General features: G+C 43.9%; 1 protein-coding gene across 1 annotated transcript in view; it reads right to left on the bottom strand.

Annotated features, from left to right (window-relative positions):
* Positions 1 to 858: 858 nt before the first annotated feature.
* Positions 859 to 21,919, bottom strand: part of LOC124555654 (growth/differentiation factor 8-like) — a 435,974-nt gene continuing 414,913 nt past the window's right edge. The window contains exons 2-3 of the mRNA XM_047129638.1: positions 19,469 to 19,854; positions 859 to 3,531 (exon numbers count right to left, since the gene is read on the bottom strand). Coding sequence (XP_046985594.1) covers positions 3,148 to 3,531; positions 19,469 to 19,854 — 770 coding nt within the window. The 3' untranslated portion in view covers positions 859 to 3,147. The remainder of the gene's footprint in view (positions 3,532 to 19,468; positions 19,855 to 21,919) is intronic.

The following is a 21,919-nucleotide window of genomic DNA, read 5'->3' as shown; positions in this document are numbered from 1 at the left end:
TAAGTCACTGTAATGTCAAGAATTATTCTGATAGATTCTAATATTACTGCAGTGTCAATGTGTGCAATCAGTGAGTAAGAGAAGGGTAATGTTTGTCATCAGTTTTGAAAAAGAAATTATATTCAAAAAGGAGTTGTAATTAACTGTCAACTAAGTACTAGAGTGATCTGTGCTATCTCAGCACAAGATATTGACACCATTCTGTAGGTAAGCAGCACAACAGCACTCTGATAAAATTCTGACTCTTTGTCACACGTATTAAAATCCAATTTCACAATCCATGTACAGATAACTTAATTGTACTAATGATTTATCTTCCATCACAGGAGAAACACAACCTTACTACAAAGAAAGGTGAAACAACACTGGATAAATAATTACCATAAGCATTTAGCTATAGGCAGTATATTTTCTCCTGTGAAGTTGTATACTTTCTACAAATCTTGTACTTCTTCAGGTAATACTGTATCTTTCCCTCAAAATGCTGTTATGTTGGGGATATTCTTATCCTACTCCTTCCAGTAAGATGTCAGGCACAATATTCTTTGAAAATGTTACCTTTTGCACTTCCACTACATTAATGTCTTCATTTTTCTTGCTCATTCTTTTCACTGTGTTTGGAATAGTGTGAAAGTATACTGGAAAAATATTTCAATGCCACACTTGAATTTACATTGTCTCTTAACATTCATGACAGTACGTGCAGTTAGAGTATTTTTTATTTGCAAAATTTATAAAAAGTATCATCAGAGGAAAATTTGTTGTATATTGTTCTGTGTACTACTGGTGTGTCAAGAACATTCCTTTTGAATAACAGTGGGAGATCATTTTATTAAGCTGTTGATCCTCATGAAAATAGAATTTTACACACATCATTTATTTCTCTACCTTCTGATTTCTTGATATTTTGACTTCACCACAAAATAAATTGTATGGATATTTGAAATTTTACATTGAAGGTTAACTATTTTGGAATATTTTAGTGAGACTGCAAATATTCAGAAATGGAAACTGTGGTAAAAGTTGTAGGAGTCAGTAACACTCTTTCCATCACATTTTTGTTTTCCCAGTGCCAGACTTCTAAAGTTTTATGCTTGGTTAAGTGAAAGCAATATTTTATTTATCACAGTTGAGAATTGTGCTACAACTATTTCTGAAATTGTTTATGGGCCAATTGTTGTTCAGAAAATTTGGTTTGAAAAACATATTAAAACCTAAATGCAGCTTGTAGTTTTATTCTGATGTACAGTCCCACACACCATGCCAGAAATGTGTTATAAAACATATCTGAGTCTGAATAGTTTATATGAAGACACTCATTAATGATAGTGACTGATGGGATGAAAGTCATTCGAATCTGTTTAATATAGGCTATACTACAGACACAATGATGCAAAGTTAGCAGTACACATAACAATACATTTAATTTTTCACAGACACACGACAACACACAGAAATATCCACCTAGAAACACAGTCAGTACCTAATAAAACGCAATTCACTAAATGTAACTTTTTTCATATGTAGTTCACGAAACTTAATTTTCAGAATTCTGAATATAACTGCAATTTGTTTGACTTTGGTACTTCAAATAACACATTTTAAATGAACTTAATCTATAAATGTATAATAACTAATTTACTGCTTTCCTACGTGCTAAAAGAGCATAAAGGAAACAAAAGGGTAATCAGGAGGTTAATAAGTATGTAACACATCATGTTGTAGCCTTAAGGTGTTACTGGCTTAATATATAACCTAAGCAGCATAATATAATTATCAGTATGCTGTACAGGAGAACACAGCCTTGATTGGTATTTCACATTGCTTCAGCCACTTTTGCACTGTGTAATTATATTAGTTTGAGTTCAGAGAACACCATAGTATTTTATTTTATTTTTCTCTTTTTTTGGTAAGCCAGTAAATGAGCTGACCTAATTACACAAAATAATTTTTTTGCAGTGATTTTGATTTGTTATTGACACACTATGAGATTGGGTACACCAATTTCTCAGCTTTGAGGTACATAAAAGATAATTAACTATCAAATACATCCCCCAGTGAAGAAATATCAATGTATAAGTACTAGAATGACAGTCACTAAATACACATCACTAAGAAAGATCTCCGATTAGATCAACACAGGTCTGTCGCCTATTCTGAATTAATATTCATTCGTTTAATTCCCGATTACAAATAAATTAATGTAATTAGCCTGACAGATCACATTCTCAATAAAATTGCATTTATTATGACAAGAATCTATTGGTTTCTTTTTGGAAATGCCATCAAACACAAATGCAACCATGTATACAAAAACAATACTTATAATTGTGGCAATATGAAGTCACGCGTACACAAATAAACGGACATTTACAGTGTTTCTTCTATCACATCGTTATTAATATAGACTTGTAACCAAAATTTGATAACTTACGGAATACAGATTTTTCTCGGAACTGTGTAACAGTAGCGTATTGTCAATACGACATGGTTCACGCTATTATAAGTTACACTAATATTGCAATTTTAAACCTTTCTTTCATTTATTTCGGGGACATTCTCTACTTTAAGTAGGATAACGCAGCCTCTGCCTCTAGTCCCCATTATAGAACTGAGAAATTCGTTAAGACTCTTCATTTTGCACATTACGGTGTAACCACAGCAGTAAAGTGCAATAACAAAGCTGAGATGATCACCAAACAATGTGAACATTGCTTACGCTACTGTTTTATTTAAGTTTAATAATAATGTTCGCCCTAGAGAAGCTTCCAAATTACGTGCGTAAGGACCATCTCTGGACAGAAAGAAAAACTGTCCCTTTCGTTACACAGTTGTATTGGCATTTGTGTATACGTAGTTGCACGATTACAATTGAACGCTCGATTTTTCACAGGTAATACAAAATAATAAAGTAAGTTGGAAATAACATTGAAAATACCCTTTGGAATGTGTCACCAACGCTAAGAAATAAATTATATCTTCTTTTTTTCCTTCAAAATATTCATTTCGAAATGAGCCGCAAGTTATGGATTTTCACACATCACATGCCATCGTAAACAGTACCGTTATGAATTTTGAGACGGCTAATATTCGGGCTCATCAATTTTCGACTTGCACAGGAAACAGTTCGTAATTAAAATGTGGCATTTAAGAACATCCACAACGATCAACGACCATTCCAGGCAATAAACCATAAATGATGTTGTATTCATTGTCGAAGTAGAGCATAGATATGGCCGAGAGTTTCCGCGGCGCGCAGCAGGGTCCTATGCTTCCGGCTGGATTCGCTAGGTGGACAATGTGCGTGTGGGGGAACTTCTGCAGGAAGACGTACGGGCATTCACCAGCACAGTAGTTGGCTTCGTACTTCTTTGGCGCGATAATCCAATCCCAGCCGAACTCTTCAAAGTCGACGGTGAGAGGATATCTGCAACAGCGCGTTTCTTCTGAGCGCTCGTCGCAGTTCAGGCCAACGGTGCGCTTTGAGCGATGCTTCCTCCCGTCCGCTGTCAGCACTTCAATGAAAGGCACCTGAAACAAATATTACAATACGGTTTGATAACTTTTTCATTTTTTCATCGTGTCTTCAGATTGTATCAGGGACGAAGAACCAGTAAATGAACAACCATCTTACATGAGTGAAGTAAAACTAATAGTGGAAGGTGTATTAACATTTAACTATCATTGAGTTGCTTTACAGCATTTGTGCTTAGACAGGATCAACATCATATTATTAGCAGAAAACCCGTCACTTCGAAGAGTTTCTGTTCTTTCAGTAACAAATGGTTCAAATGGCTCTGAGCACTATGGGACGTAACATCGAGGTCATCAGTCCCCTAGAACTTAGAACTACTTAAACCTAACTAACCTAAGGACAGCACACACATCCATTCCCGAGGCAAGATTCGAAACTGCGACCGTAGCGGTCGGGCGGTTCCAGATTGAAGCGCCTAGAACCGCTCGGTCACAGGGGCCGGCTTTCACTAACAACAAGTGGTTTCTGTAGATATATTATTAGAGGCTTAATATTTACAGCTCACACTCATAGTTGGAAAAAAGAGCTGCAGTTATTTACAAGACTTAAGAACAAAGATATTATTGATTGTCAAGCTACTACAACAAGTGTTTTCAGACCTGGATCAAGACAATCACATAAAATATGATTTTGATTTTTTTAAAAATAGTTTTTTCTATGCACGGATCCACAGCTGCAGGAAATTTGTGCTTAGGCTGTTGTTTCATTTTGAAATAAACGCTTTATTGCAATATTTAGCAGTTAGCTGATTCTGTCCCCTTGGGCATTAAAAAGCTACATCACAGTAAAAATTTGTATGTTTATAGTATGATACATTGTGGGGGAAGCAACACTAATACAAGTCACACAACCACGTCTATAGTTATGTTAATTAGTTAGTTAATGTATTCCAATGTACCTACTTAAAATGACATCATATTTGCTTTTAGCAAATGTTTTTAATTTAGGATTACTATTGCATTTGTACCATTTTCAAGCATAAGGTTTTTGACATGCAGGTTGACGTTGAGCAGAAACAACATACTACAAGAAAGTAATCAATGTATTCTAATGTGTTATGTGTGCTATCACAGTGATAAAACAGCATAAGGTTATCATTTTTACATTTTATATATAGGGTGTTACAAAAAGGTACAGCCAAACTTTCAGGAAACATTCCTCACACACAAATAAAGAAAAGATGTTATGTGGACATGTGTCCGGAAACGCTTCATTTCCATGTTAGAGCTCATTTTAGTTTCGTCAGTATGTACTGTACTTCCTCGATTCACCGCCAGTTGGCCCAATTGAAGGACGGTAATGTTGACTTCGGTGCTTGTGTTGACATGCGACTCATTGCTCTACAGTACTAGCATCAAGCACATCAGTACGTAGCATCAACAGGTTAGTGTTCATCACGAACGTGGTTTTGCAGTCAGTGCAATGTTTACAAATGCGGAGTTGGCAGACGCCCATTTGATGTATGGATTAGCACGGGGCAATAGCCGTGGCGCGGTACGTTTGTATCGAGACATTTCCAGAACGAAGGTGTCCCGACAGGAAGACGTTCGAAGCAATTGATCGGCGTCTTAGGGAGCACGGAATATTCCAGCCTATGACTCGCGACTGGGGAAGACCTAGAACGACGAGGACACCCGCAATGGACGAGGTAATTCTCTGTGCAGTTGACGATAACCCTAATGTCAGCGTCAGAGAAGTTGCTGCTGTACAAGGTAACGTTGACCACGTCACTGTATGGAGAGTGCTACGGGAGAACCAGTTGTTTCCGTACCTTGTACAGCGTGTGCAGGCACTATCAGCAGCTGATTGGCCTCCACGGGTACACTTCTGCGAATGGTTCATCCAACAATGTGTCAATCCTCATTTCAGTGCAAATGTTCTCTTACGGATGAGGCTTCATTCCAACGTGATCAAATTGTAAATTTTACAATCAACATGTGTGGACTGACCAGAATCCGCACACAATTGTGCAATCACGTCATTAACACCGATTTTTCTGTGAACGTTTGGGCAGGCATTGTTGGTGATGTCTTGATTGGGCCCAATGTTCTTCCACCTACGTTCAGTGGAGCACGTCATCATGATTTCATACGGGATACTCTACCTGTGCTGCTAGAACATGTGCCTTTACAAGTACGACACAACATGTGATTCATGCACGATGGAGCTCCTGCACATTTCAGTTGAAGTTTTCGTACGCTTCTCAACAACAGATTCGGTGACCGAAGGATTGGTAGAGGCGGACCAATTCCATGGCCTCCACGCTCTCCTGACCTCAACCCTCTTGACTTTCATTTATGGGGGCATATGAAAGCTCCTGTCTACGCAACCCCGGTACCAAATGTAGAGACTCTTTGTGCTCGTATTGTGGACGGCTGTGATACAATACGCGATTCTCCAGGGCTGCATCAGCACATCAGGGATTCCATGCGACGGAGGGTGGATGCATGTATCCTCGCTAACGGAGGACATGTTGAACATTTCTTGTGACAAAGTGTTTGAAGTCACGCTGGTACGTTCTGTTGCTGTGTGTTTCCATTCCATGATTAATGTGATTTGAAGAGAAGTAATAAAATGAGCTCTAACATGGAAAGCAAGCGTTTCCGGACACATGTCCACATAACATGTTCCCTGAAAGTTTGGCCGTACCTTTTTGTAACACCCTGTATAGATGTGTCTATTACTACTACGGTTGTGCAAAACTGTAGTTAGGGACGACACCACATACTGATCTTTTCCCACACTGATGTGTGCAATATAACATATTATATGCTTAACAATTTTTGTTAACATGTAACTTTGTAATGCCCAAAGGGGTGGAATTAACTGATTGCTGATAATGAAGTAAAGTGTTTATTTCAAAATAAAAGAACAATCTATGCAGGAATATGACTTATTTTGTTAGATTTCAGTTTTCTTTTGGATTTTCTTTGCGTATTTACGGTTCAACTGTCAGGTTGGTTTGAACAGCACAGTGCTTTTAAAAGCTATTTTCCTATTTCAGCTGCTACGTTGTTGCCTTTCTCTGACCCAGTTATAGGGAGACATAAAGTTCATTGTGAAACTCGGCGTTTTTCAACAATGTGAACATTGCCAGAGATGAAAGAAGTACACAGTGAGAGACCGTAGATTGAACCCAAGACCTTTGAATCTGTAATGTGGTACTCCAAGACTACAAATTTTTTCTGCCTTCGACCATCTGTAAATGCTTCACGAGTTGTATGCCTAATAAAGAACTATTGTGTTCAAACCAACGTCAATGCAAATGACCACTTTAATTCGTACACTTGATGAGCGGTGGGCAGGGCACCCGCAGATTTTCGTGTCAGTGGGGAAAAACATTTTCCCCAAAAATCTGATTTAGATATTTTGAAACGATGCTATCTTCCCATCATTTTCTCCTTTTAGTTTCTCCAGTGCACTTTTGGCATCTGGTCAATGTTATAAGCATAAACAAGTCGACAATATAATTGTAGTGAAACCTGTTTGTACATTCCCCGTTTTTACGATTTTCCACAATTTACATTAGTTTCTGTTGGTAGCGTTGTAAGCACGATGTGCATTTCATGAAATATTTCTTCTATACTCCATACTTCGTTAACATTTACAACCAAAGTACTGCGCCCATCAGAATCTTGCCCTAGCATTTTATCTGATTTAAACCTCGGGCAGACGCAGTAGATTGATGTGTCGGAAATAATGCTCGGGTCCATCCTTATTAAGGTGTAAATCTGAGGCATTCTTTTCTGACAATATTACTGCATGATCAAGAATAACGAGTAGCAAGGGACAGTTGTTCTGTGCCTGCAATAGCCATTGTTTCGTCAGCCAAAATCGAAAACGATTCACTATTAGCGATGATGTTAATCAGTACTTTGGTGAATGCATCAACTAAATCGTTTTGGATTCTATGAGAAATACAGGTGGACTTTTTAGGGGCATTTTCAAAATGTTTCCACAGTATTTCGTTACATAACTGTATTCTAAAATGCAATAAATCAACAAAAAACAGCACCTGATTCTGTTTGTGCCTCTTAAAGACAAGTCATAGAAAGCACAAAGCAATACGCAAGAGACAGCTGATTTCTGCTAAGTGCAGTTACACGGTCCAGTCGCATTAATGTGACAACCGCCAATGTTCGACGTCAACATGCAATAACCATTCGCAGACGGCAGGTGGCACCACTAGCAGTGTTGCGTATACACTACTGGCCATTAAAATTGCTACACCACGAAGATGACGTGCTACAGACGCGAAATTTAACCAACAGGAAGAAGATGCTGTGATATGCAAATGATTACCTTTTCAGAGCATTCACATATGGTTGGCGCCGGTAGCGACACCTACAACGTGCTGACATGAGGACAGTTTCCAACCGATTTCTCATACACAAACAGCAGTTGATAGGCGTTGCCTGGTGAAACGTTGTTGTGATGCCTCGTGTAAGCAGGAGAAATGCGTACCATCACGTTTCCGACTTTGATAAAGACCGGATTGTAGCCTATCGCGATTACGGTTCATCGTATCGCGATGTTGCTGCTCGCGTTGGTCGAGATCCAATGACTGTTAGCAGAATATGGAATCGGTGGGTTCAGGAGGGTAATACGGAACGCCGTGCTGGATCCCAACGGCCTCGTATCACTAGCAGTCGAGATGGCAGGTATCTTATCCGCATGGCTGTAACGGATCGTGCAGCCACGTCTCGATCCCTGAGTCAACAGATGGGGACGTTTGGAAGACAACAACCATCTGCACGAACAGTTCGACGACGTTTGCAGCAGCATGGACTTTCAGCTCGAAGACCATGGCTGCGGTTACCCTTGACGCTGCATCACAGACAGGAGCGCTTGCGGTGGTGTACTCAACGACGAACCTGGGTGCACGAATGGCAAACGTCATGTTTTCGGATGAATCCAGGTTCCGTTAACAGCATCATGATGGTCGCATCCGTGTTTGGCGACATCGCGGTGAACGCACATTGGAAGCGTGTATTCGTCATCGACATAATGGCGTATCACCCGGCGTGATGGTATGGGGTTCCATTGGTTACACGTCTCGGTCACCTCTTGTTCACACTGACGGCACTTTGAACAGTGGACTTCACATTTCAGATGTGTTACGACCCGTGGCTGTACCCCTCATTCGATCCCTGCGAAACCCTACATGTCAGCAGGATAATGCACGACGGCATGTTGCAGGTACTGTACGGGCCTTTCTGGATACAGAAAATGTTCGACTGCTGCCCCGGCCAGCACATTCTCCAGATCTCTCACCAATTGAAAACATCTGGTCAATGGTGGCCGAGCAACTGGCTCGTCACAATACGCCAGTCACTACTCTTGATGAACTGTGGTATCGTGTTGAAGCTTCATGGGCAGCTGTACCTGTACACGCCATCCAAGCTCTGTTTGACTCAATGCCCAGACTATCAAGGCCGTTATTACGGCCAGAGGTGGTTGTCCTGGGTACTGATTTCTCAGGATCTATGCACCCAAATTGCGTGAAAATGTAATCACATGTCAGTTCTAGTACAATATATTTGTCCAACGAATACCCGTTTATCATCTGCATTTCTTCTTGGTGTAGCAGTTTTAATGGCCAATAGTGTATCTCAAATAACAGGTAAAAGGTTGCATGACAATACATATACACTGCTCAGCACAATTAAAGGGTCACTTTTTTGAAAACTAGTAATTATCTCCCATTACGACGCGGAAGTTTGAAATTTGTGCGAAACTGTGACGGCATGCGACGTCACGCCCTAGCACAGTGATGTTTCAAATAACAAGATGTCGACACATTCGATAAAACCGCGAGGGCTCAGAAGTTCATATTAGGTGTAAGGAGGTTATTGATGTCACACTGGCACCAAATTTCACCAAAATTCTGTACGACGCCACCGTGGACGTGCCATATGATGGGAACGTCGTCACACTGCTCCTTATCCACATTTCACACCTTCTTCTCAGCTGCGATAGTGGTCAGAACCGTGGCTCCCAGCGTTGAAATCACGCGGATTTCTTATGGATGAGCGAGGAAAACATTTCAGACTCACCACCACTCTGAATCAACACGAAAAGGTCTCAGGAGGTGGCATAAAAAGCGTCAGTGAAACTATGCCTTCCCTTGGGGCGTTGATTCCCACACATTTCGTGACCGAAAGCCGAAGCCAAAAGGAAACTGAACATCACCTGGAGAGGAGAACAACTACTCCACTGCAAAGCTCCTAAATACCTTGAGGTGAAGATGGACCGTTCCCTCACATTCAAAGCCCACTGTGAAGAAACGAGCCTCAAAGTAAAAGCGCGGAACAACATCATCCGCAAACTTACAGAAACCATTGGGGTGCCCAGTCAAAAGTGCTTAGAACATCTGCCTTGGCACTATGTTTCTCCGCCGCAGAATACGCAGCACCCGTCTGGCAAAACTCTGCACAAGCTAAACATGTAGATACAGCCCTGAACGAGACAGGACGCATTGTTACAGGCTGCTTACGACCTACTGCTGTCCATAAGCTGTACCAAATTATGGGTATAGTACCGCCACGCATTCGAAGGCAAGCTGCAACAGAAGTGTAGAAGAAAAAACGAGAAATCGACCCTAGACATCCTTTGTTCGGACATGACCCCCAACAGCCAAGACTGAGGTCAAGAAAAAGCTTCCTACAGAAAACTATGGAAATTCGTTCATCTCCCAGAACTCGCATAGAGGCGCTTTGGCGAGACTCCCTAGCTGAAGACAATCACATAACGGTCAAGGAGGAAGTAGCCGAAGGTTCACACCTGCTGTACGTTACCTAGAAGACTCTGAACAGACTGCGAGTTGGGGTGTGAAGGTACAAAGCCAGCCTCAGGAAGTGGGGCTTCAGTAATGAGGAGGAAACTTGTCAATGTGGTGACGTACAGGACAAACAACATCTGCTAGTCTGCAGGAACCTACCGGCTGCATCAACTATCTGCGATCTTGCAGCAGCCAGCGAAACTGCTGTGATAAATCATCTTTCTGCTTGTTTCTCTGCTGCTTGTCTGTATGTATTATTGAATCTGTGTCATAAATGCTACTGTATCGGTACATATTTAATTTTGCAAATTTTTTATGTGACTCAATACTTATTAGTTTTTGTAATTACACTCCTGGAAATTGAAATAAGAACACCGTGAATTCATTGTCCCAGGAAGGGGAAACTTTATTGACACATTCCTGGGGTCAGATACATCACATGATCACACTGACAGAACCACAGGCACATAGACACAGGCAACAGAGCATGCACAATGTCGCCACTAGTACAGTGTATATCCACCTTTCGCAGCAATGCAGGCTGCTATTCTCCCATGGAGACGATCGTAGAGATGCTGGATGTAGTTCTGTGGAACGGCTTGCCATGCCATTTCCACCTGGCGCCTCAGTTGGACCAGCGTTCGTGCTGGACGTGCAGACCGCGTGAGTTGGGTGGCACGGGATACATGCGGACGTGCATTGTCCTGTTGGAACAGCAAGTTCCCTTGCCGGTCTAGGAATGGTAGAACGATGGGTTCGATGACGGTTTGGATGTATTCAGTGTCCCCTCGACGATCACCAGTGGTGTACGGCCAGTGTAGGAGATCGCTCCCCACACCATGATGCCGGGTGTTGGCCCTGTGTGCCTCGGTCGTATGCAGTCCTGATTGTGGCGCTCACCTGCACGGCGCCAAACACGCATACGACCATCATTGGCACCAAGGCAGAAGCGACTCTCATCGCTGAAGACGACACGTCTCCATTCGTCCCTCCATTCACGCCTGTCGCGACACCACTGGAGGCGGGCTGCACGATGTTGGGGCGTGAGCGGAAGACGGCCTAACGGTGTGCGGGACCGTAGCCCAGCTTCATGGAGACGGTTGCGAATGGTCCTCGCCGATACACCAGGAGCAACAGTGTCCCTAATTTGCTGGGAAGTGGCGGTGCGGTCCCCTACGGCACTGCGTAGGATCCTACGGTCTTGGCGTGCATCCGTGCGTCGCTGCGGTCCGGTCCCAGGTCGACGGGCACGTGCACCTTCCGCCGACCACTGGCGACAACATCGATGCACTGTGGAGACCTCACGCCCCACGTGTTGAGCAATTCGGCGGTACGTCCACCCGGCGTCCCGCATGCCCACTATACGCCCTCGCTCAAAGTCCGTCAACTGCACATACGGTTCACGTCCACGCTGTCGCGGCATGCTACCAGTGTTAAAGACTGCGATGGAGCTCCGTATGCCACGGCAAACTGGCTGACACTGACGGCGGCGGTGCACAAATACTGCGCAGCTAGCGCCATTCGACGGCCAACACCGCGGTTCCTGGTGTGTCCGCTGTGCCGTGCGTGTGATCATTGCTTGTACAGCCCTCTCGCAGTGTCCGGAGCAAGTATGGTGGGTCTGACACACCGGTGTCAATGTGTTCTTTTTTCCATTTCCAGGAGTGTATTTTATGTCCTAGACTCAAAAAATAAATAAATTAATTAACGTGTGAGCTTGCATTGTTAATCGCTTAAATATGGTACCTAGACAAACGTATTCCCGAAGTTTCATTACTATACATTAATAATTTTTTGATGTTGCGATTTTTTCCGTCTGTGTAGTATACAGCGTGTCTCTCCTAAGAGTCGTAAGGAGCATTATCCCTAGTGTTTCAGCATGTGTTTGTAATGTCGTTTTCGCATTGTATAGCTGGAGTTGGCGCAAACAAATAGCGCTCATAAGGTTTTTCATGCGATGCCCAGTGTCGACGGGTAGCGTCGGTTTGTTTCGCGTTACAAATTAATGATGTTTAAAGCGTAATATTACGTGCCCACTCGATAGAGCAGTCCCAGGCTAATCTAGCGCGATGTTTGTTTCATTTATATGTATTAACAGGAATAGTAAAACACGAAGAATAATCAGGAATCCCACAGCGACTTAGTTGCGCTGCATGCATGTTGGTAGCAGTCAGCGTGGCCCATTTCATTGCTGTCACTGCTGGAGCAGTAGCTATTCTTCTAGTTCTACTGTCCCTGTTAATACATATCGATAAAACAAATATCGCAATAAAATAATCTGGGGCCGCTCTATAGAATGGACATGTAAAATTCTTCTTTAAAAATAATTTAGTTTGTAATTGGAAACAAGCTGACGCTTTCCGTTGGTACTGAGCGCTAAACGAAAAATATGATCAGCACTATTTGTTTGGGCTGACCCTAGCTGTACAATGCAAAAACAAAATTGCAAACAGCAGAGAAAATGCGCCTGAAGAATCTCAGGAGAGATATCCTGCCGCGCAGAATGGCCGTGCTGTTTGAGGCGCCATGTCACGGATAACACGGCCCCTCCCGCCGGAGGCTTTTTTCGGATGATGCTGTAGTATATCGAGAGGTTGTAACAATGGAAAATTGTGCTGAAGTGCAGGAGGATCTACAACGAATTGACGCATGGTGCAGGGAATGGCAATTGAATCTCAATGTAGACAAGTGTAATGTGCTGCGAATACATAGAAAGAAAGATCCTTTATCATTTAGCTACAATATAGCAGGTCAGCAACTGGAAGCAGTTAATTCCATAAATTATCTGGGAGGAGGTATTAGGAGTGATTTAAAGTGGAATAACCATATAAAATTAACCGTCGGTAAAGCAGACGCCAGATTGAGATTCATTGGAAAAATTCTAAGGAAATGCAGTCCGAAAACAAAGGAAGTAGGTTACAGTACACTTGTTCGCCCACTGCTCACTGCTTGAATACTGGTCACCGGTGTGGGATCCGTACCAGATAGGGTTGATAGAAGAGATAGAGAAGATCCAATGGAGAGCAGCGCGCTTCGTTACAGGATCATTTAGTAATCGCGAAAGCGTTACGGAGATGATAGATAAACTGCAGTGGAAGACTCTGCAAGAGAGACGCTCAGTAGCTCGCTACGGGCTTTTGTTGAAGTTTCGAGAACATACCGGTACCTTCACCGAGGAGTCAAGCAGTATATTGCTCCCTCCTACGTATATGTCGCGAAGAGACTATGAGGATAAAATCAGAGAGATTAGAGCCCACACAGAGGCATACCGACAATCTTTCTCTCCACGAGCAATATGAGACTGGAATAGAAGGGAGAATCGATAGAGGTACTCAAGGTACCCTCCGCCACACACCGTCAGGTGGCTTGCGGAGTATGGATGTGGATGTAGATGTAGGTTCGAGTCCTCCCTTGGGCATGGGTATGTGTGTTGTTCTTGACATAAGTTAGTTTAAGTAGTGTGTAAGTCTAGGGACCGATGACCACAGCAGTTTGGTCCCTTAGGAATTCATACACAGCTGAACAGTTGAACAGACGCCCTGTATTGTTGCTCCTGCAATGACAGAACGCCTGGACTGTGTTGCATTTGTTGACACAAAAGGATATGACGAGAGACCATTACAGCCTCCCACTCGACAAATAAATGGCATCAAAACGGAAGAATCTGTCTGAAAATTAATTACTAGTGATGGATTTGAATAACATGGAGGGGGGAGAGGGGGGGACGGGGGATGAAAAATGCAAAAATATAATCGATAAATAAAGGTTTCCGGTATCAATCCGTTAGCACACTTGATGATGTCAGCTCTGTTTACAGTCCAAATATCGAAATATAAGGGCGTACAGGAAAGTAATATCTTCGAATTTTTTATGTGAAACCTCTTAAAGTTTTTTAAGTAAAACAAACGTTTTTAACATACGCCATGTCAGAAAAAGTGGTCTCCAAAACGAATGCAGAAATTAAACCAGCTAATATGACAGGAGACACAGCTGTGACCAGAACGTAGAACGAGGAACACGAAGCACTGGCACTAATGCCTAGGATAAATCATCCTTTCCCAAAGCCATCTTTTAGTCTGATGATGATGATGATGAGTCCCATACTCCCTTACAGAGCGTAGGGCAGCGACGCGGTAGACCCGCACCGCCTTACTAGGCAAGGTCCTAGTGGAGGTGGTTTGCCATTGCCTTCCTCCTCTTTTAGTCTATAAATACAGAAAGAACGACAAAAATGGTCTACTTGTAATTATTACAATGTTACCACTTATGATGCTTTTTTTCCCAACAAAAGCGAGACGCATCTATATTAAAGGGCTTTTCAACTTGTACGCTTAAGACACAGAGAACCCGAACTAACAACTGTTTCACCAAGCTGAGCATGGTGCTGAAGTTGTATGCAGCGTCTGTGCAGAGTGTTATTAATTTAGCCCCTGACCTTTTCATATGAGAGACGACTCTAGGCTACTACAGTATTCAGATGAAAATTATCGAGTTGTAATGCGACGGCATGGTTGGGTATACGGTTGCAGAATTTGCCGAGACTATCCATACGCTGCTGATTCATAACGCCAAACTACCACTACGCAGGATTATTACCCAGACTTAATTTCTGCCTGTGAAAGAATTACTCAACAGTGGGTGAATAGCATCAACACCTCTGTATCCCACACACAACACAGATCCGTTATATATCAATTATTCGCAGCAAAATCCCCTATGCTCACATCTTTCTGCCACAACTTAATTTCTTTGCCAACTCACTGTCACGCCGTTGTTGAGGCAAGAAACAAGTGTTATGATGTACCACACCATCATTCACGCCCACCTCACGCTTTGTGGATGTGTCACAATTTATGAGAATGAAAGTAGATTTTATCTACAGCATGATTCCGTGATGATGGTAAAAATTTTCAGGGCAGATGGAGAAATGTAATTATATGAATTTGAAGCAGCTCAGGGAGACTGGTCCAGAAACGACCGCATCAAAAATAAGTTGTTAGCGAATATCGTTCTCATACCTCTGATAGTGGCTCTCTTCTACTGAAGGCTCTTTGCTTTCCATATTTTGAGAGGTGGAAGTATGGACTAAAACAAGACAAAAAATACAGTAAACATGGCCTCTTAAAGTCAGCGCTATGAACACTTGTTCATCTTTGCTACTTTGAAACGAATCTCTTCCACAGCGCAAGCGCTCAAGAGCCCTTAAGGTATGCATTTTAGAGTTCGTATTTGCTACACAAGCTTTTCTTGTTTTGGTCCATACTACCTTCTCCCTAAATATCGATCGGAAAGAGATTGGGCCGGCCGGAGTGGCCGTGGGGTTCTAGGCGCTACAGTCTGGAACCGAGCGACCGCTACGGTCGCAGGTTCGAATCCTGCGTCGGGCATGGATGTGTGTGATGTCCTTAGGTTAGTTAGGTTTAATTAGTTCTAAGTTCTAGGCGACTGATGACCACAGAAGTTAAGTCGCATAGTGTTGTGTCTAGACAAGACAGCCTAGACACAATGAGAGGAAGCCGAAAGGCACGCGCTAAGCTAAAGCAGGATGGCGTGAGGTCTGAAACAGGATACGTAATGAATGCTATAAAGAAAAGTACGTAGCTTCTGAAATACTTAACTTTAATCCATCCTTTTGGTACATCTGGAGATTGTGGCGATACAAGTGAGACTCTTCAGATACATGCAATGTTACTAATGGCGCCTTGCTAGGTCGTAGCCATTGACTTAGCTGAAGGCTATTCTAACTATTGGCTCGGCTAATGAGCAATGCTTCGTCCATGTAGTCGCTAGCAAAGTCGTCCGTACAACTGGGGCGAGTGCTAGTCCGTATCTCGAGACCTGCCTTGTGGTGGCGCTCGGTCTGCGATCCCTGACAGTGGCGACACGCGGGTCCGACATGTACTAATGGACCGCGGCCGATTTAAAGCTACCACCTAGCAAGTGTGGTGTCTGGCGGTAACACCACACATAGTGCTCAGAACCATTTGAACCATTTTAAAGAGCTTGGATTAGAAGAGATTCAATGTCAGAATGATTTTCGCTGGTAACTTTCGACTCGGTCGTTTCAGGACCAGGGTCCGTTACCTCAAATTGATATATTTACCATTTTCTATCATCTCTGAGAGTTTGTGAAATCATCACCCTGTATATTGACTGGCTTCTTCTGTCAGCCTATCTGACTGCTTATTTCGCCTTTGTTCTGAAGATAAATTCTTCAGGTAAATACGAATATTCCGTATGGCGAACATCTGATATTTCTAACTGCACCATTCAAAAAATAGTGCAAATGAGCGACAGAAAAGCGCCTATCAACTAATAAATAATAATTAGTGAAGTCTGGCGAGCTCTTTCAGTCATCTGGTGATTAGGAAAGGCTACTTTTTTTACCTACATTCCATTGCAGTATGAATTCAATGGTTTCGTAGGACTCCGTTATTTAAATTCGTTGCGGTTGTTTTTAACTGAAACATAAGAAGAGAGAAAACGTATGACCTTAAACATACTTTTGCAGTGGGCTTTGAATCTATGGACACAGATGTAGGATCACACAGCCAGTGTGGCGTCGAGAATGTGCACAAATGGATACTGACTGCGCTGGGACACATAACAAACCACAATCACACTGTGTTCTGGTGAAGTAAAAAGTGTTTCACTACGTTATTTGTGAAAAATACTTGTTATAGTTACGTGTGCATCACAACACCTCAGCATTATGCGGGGAATGGAAGTACTTGCCACACGAAAACGTAAGTAAAAACGAATATAGGCGCGAAAACATAGCGAAAAACTGAATTACATTCTAGAAGATAGGTTAACTCCTAGCAAAAAAAAATTCTCATCAACATCGTTAGGTTGCAGATGATAAGCTACCTATAGTAATTAACACACAAGTGATCCAGAAAATTCATGCGCACCAAATGTAAAGATATTTACAAAAAGAAACGATCTGTTCAAATGGTTCTGAGCACTATGGGACTTAGTCCGCAGCTCGTGGTCGTGCGGTAGCGTTCTCGCTTCCCACGCCCGGGTTCCCGGGTTCGATTCCCGGCGGGGTCAGGGATTTTCTCTGCCTTGTGATGACTGGGTGTTGTGTGATGTCCTTAGGTTAGTTAGGTTTAAGTAGTTCTAAGTTCTAGGGGACTGCGTACCATAGATGTTAAGTCCCATAGTGCTCAGAGCCATTTGCACTATTTGAACTATGGGACTTAACATCTGAGGTCTTCGGTCCCCTAGACTTAGAACTACTTAAACCTAACTAACCTAAGGATATCACACACATGCATGCCCGAAGCAGGATTCGAACCTGCGACCGCAGCGGTCGCGTGACTCCAGACTGTAGCGCCTAGAACCGGTCGGCCACTCAGGCCGGCAACGATCTGTTCAAATGGCTCTGAGCACTATGTGAATTAACAGCGGGGGTCATCAGTCCCCTAGAACTTAGAATTACTTGAACCTAACTAACCTAAGGACATCACACACATCCATGCCCGCGGCAGGATTCGAGACTGCGACCGTAGCGGTCGCGCTGTTCCAGACTGAAGCGCCTAGAACCGCTCGGCCACTCCGGCCTGCGAAACGATCTGTTGTTTCAACTAAAAATGCACATAATTTTATAATCATTTAACAAAAATGTTCACACTGCAGAATAAATAAAAACGAAAACCCACTGATGATGGCACAGTGGTGCCGAAACATGTTTGGGTACTGAGAAAAACTATGTTTTGCATAACTGGCGGACCTCACCTCCAACAATTTTAACTGCAAATACGGCCAATACAAGGAGCTGCATATCAAAATGATGGATAAAAGGACGGAAATGATGTTTGTGTTGATCTCGATTCTAATTTTCTGTACAGGTTCCGGAACTCTCGGAACCGAGGTGATGCAAAACTTTTTTTGATGTGCGTATTGATTTGGGTTGCACTCAAACAAAAAAACAAAAAAAATTGCTCTGAGCACTATGGGACTTAACTTCTAAGGTCATCAGTCCCCTAGAAACTTCCTGGCAGATTAAAACTGTGTGCCCGACCGAGACTCGATCTCGGGACCTTTGCCTTTCGCGGGCAAGTGCTCTACCATCTGAGCTACCGAAGCACGACCCACGCCCGGTACTCACAGCTTTACTTCTGCCAGTATCTCGTCTCCTACCTTCCAAACTTTACAGAAGTTCTCCTGCGAACCTTGCAGAACTAGCACTCCTGAAAGAAAGGATATAGCGGAGACATGGCTTAGCCACAGCCTGGGGGATGTTTCCAGAATGAGATTTTCACTCTGCAGCGGAGTGTGCGCTGATATGAAACTTCCTGGCAGATTCTGCAAGGTTCGCAGGAGAACTTCTGTAAAGTTTGGAAGGTAGGAGAAGAGATACTGGCAGAAGTAAAGCTGTGAGTACCGGGCGTGAGTCGTGCTTCGGTAGCTCAGATGGTAGAGCACTTGCCCGCGAAAGGCAAAGGTCCCGAGTTCGAGTCTCGGTCGGGCACACAGTTTTAATCTGCCAGGAAGTTTCATATCAGCGCACACTCCGCTGCAGAGTGAAAATCTCATTCTGGAAACATCCCCCAGGCTGTGGGTAAGCCATGTCTCCGCTATATCCTTTCTTTCAGGAGCGCTAGTTCTGCAAGGTTCGCAGGAGAACTTCTGTAAAGTTTGGAAGGTAGGAGAAGAGATACTGGCAGAAGTAAGGCTGTGAGTACCGGGCGTGAGTCGTGCTTCGGTAGCTCAGATTGTAGAGCACTTGCCCGCGAAAGGCAAAGGTCCCGATTTCGAGTCTCGGTCGGGCACACAGTTTTAATCTGCCAGGAAGTTCCATATCAGCGCACACTCCGCTGCAGAGTGAAAATCTCATTCTGGAAACTAGTCCCCTAGAACTTAGAACCACTTAAACCTAACTAACCTAAGGATATCACACAAATCCATGCCCGAGACAGGATTCGAACCTGCGACCGTGGCGGCCGCGCGGTTCCAGACTGTAGCGCCTAGAACCGCTCGGCAACCCCGGCCGGCTGCACTCAAACAGCTGGACCTCTTTAACCAATAACAACTGGATACACGTTTTAGGGAATACGTCATCCGAATTAGCTTATACTACCATCTGCTCCTATTGTGGACAGTCAGCGAAAGGAATAGGAAAGGAAAGCGGTGTAGAAACTGACCCGCGAGCCGTCGTCCTGGTCGGCGGTGGTGACGACGAGCTGCCTGCCGGCGCTGTCCACGGCCTGCACGACGATGCCGTGGTTCTCGCGCGGGAAGCGGAACCAGTGCGCCACCACCTTCTGCATTTCGATGGCGTACCAGTGCGGCAGCTGCAGCGACACGTGGTTCTTGACGTAGACCACCTCGAGCATGGGCGACTCCTGCTGCTGCGGGTTGCTCAGCACGCGCATCACGGTCACGTTGACGCTGCCGCTGCTGCGGCCGCCGCCGGCGTCGCGCAGGTACAGGTACAGCGTCGCGTTTGTCACCACGTTGCGCATCACCTTCTCCGAGAAGCGGAACATCTGCACGTCGTGGCTGCGCCGGCCGTACGGCAGCTTCGTGTCTGCAACAGCGGCGTCGCCATTATAGCCAGGGCTGCTCTACACTAAACCTATTCGTACATACCACGTAGCTCGTCGAGTGCACTGAAAGCAGCTAGACAGTTCAAATGGCTCTGACCACTATGGGACTTAACATCCATAGTCATCAGTCCCCTAGAACTTAGAACTACTTAAACCTAACTAACCTAAGGACAACACACAACACCCAGTCAGCTAGACAGTTTGCAGTATTTTCTACACTACTGGCCATTAAAATTGCTACACCAAGAAGGAATGCAGATGATAAACGGGTATTAATTGGACAAATATATCATACTAGAACTGACGTGTGATTGCATTTACGCAATTTGCAAAGATACTGAGAAATCAGTATCCAGAACAACCACCTCTGGCCGTAATAACGGCCTTGAGACGCCTGGGCATTGAGTCAAACAGAGCTTGCATGGCGTGTACAGGTACAGCTGCCCACGCAGCTTCAACGCGATACCACAGTTCATCGAGAGTAGTGACTGGCGTATTGTGACGAGCCAGTTGCTAGGCCACCATTGACCAGACGTTTTCAATTGGTGAGAGATCTGGAGAATATGCTGGCCAGGGCAGCAGTCGAACATTTTCTGTATCCAGAAAGGCCCGTACAGGACCTGCAACATGCGGCTGTGCATTATCCTGCTGAAATGTAGGGTTTCGCAGGGATCGAATGAAGGGTAGAGCCACGGGTCGTAACACATCTGAAATGTAAAGTCCACTGTTCAAAGTGCCGTCAATGCGAACAAGAGGTGACCGAGACGTGTAACCAATGGCACCCTATACCATCACGCCAGGTGATACGCCAGTATGGCGATGACGAATACACGTTTCCTATGTGCGTTCACCGCGATGTCGCCAAACACGGATGCGACCATCATGATGCTGTAAACAGAACCTGGATTCATCCGAAAAAAAATGACGTTTTGCCATTCGTGCACCCAGGTTCGTCGTTGAGTACACCATTGCAGGCGCTCCTGTCTGTGATGCAGCATCAAGGGTAACCGCAGCCATGGTCTCCGAGCTGATAGTCCATGCTACTGCAAACGTCGTCGAACTGTTCGTACACATGGTTGTTGTGTTGCAAACGTCCCCATCTGTTAACTCAGGGATCGAGATGTGACTGCACGATCCGTTACAGCTATGCGGATAAGATGCCTGTCATCCTGACTGCTAGGGATACGAGGCCGTTGAGATCCGGCACGGCGTTCCGTATTAACCTCCTGAACCCACCAACTCCATGTTCTGCTAACAGTCATTGGATCTAGACCAAAGCGAGCAGCAATGTCGCGGTACGATAAACCGCAATCGCGATAGGCTACAATCCGACCTTTATCAAATTCGGAAAAGTGATGGTACGCATTTCTCCTGCTTACACGAGGCATCACAACAACGTTTCACCAGGCAACGCCGGACAACTGCTCTTTGTGTATGAGAAATCGGTTGGAAACTCTCCTCACGTCAGCACGTTGTAGGTGTCGCCACCGGCACCAACCTAGTTTGGATGCTCTGAAAAACTAATCATTTGCATATACAGCATCTTCTTCCTGTCGGTTAAATTTCGCGTCTGTAGCACGTCATCTTCGTGGTGTAGCAATTTTAATGGCCAGTAGTGTAAGTACAGTGGAACCTCACGGAACCGGACCAAAAGGGGCGGATTATCGAAAACCCGGAAATTCGGAAAAAATTTATACCCCGGGAACACAGACTACATTTTCTTTGTGATAAGTGTCTGTATCTTCTTCTCGGCAGTTTTCAAAACTTGTTGAATTTGACCGACCAGAACTTTACTGCAGATTCATGATGCTTTTCATCTTCCTCCATTCACTCACCCTCTTCCTTCCTCACATAAAAATACATTATTTTCTGTTCCTCAGTTACTTCTTTCTCCTCACTTCCTATTACAATTCCGTCAATTTCTCCCTTATTTTCTAATCCTAATCCGTCTTCACTGCTATTCCATTCGTTTTACAAAAATGGCTCTGAGCACTATGGGACTCAACTGCTGTGGTCATCAGTCCCCTAGAACTTAGAACTACTTAA

The sequence above is a fragment of the Schistocerca americana genome, chromosome X (genome assembly GCF_021461395.2).
Source record: "Schistocerca americana isolate TAMUIC-IGC-003095 chromosome X, iqSchAmer2.1, whole genome shotgun sequence".
In the NCBI taxonomy this organism is placed as follows: domain Eukaryota; kingdom Metazoa; phylum Arthropoda; class Insecta; order Orthoptera; family Acrididae; genus Schistocerca; species Schistocerca americana.
Note: the sequence above shows the minus strand (reverse complement) of the source record. Positions and strands in the feature narration are given on the sequence as shown.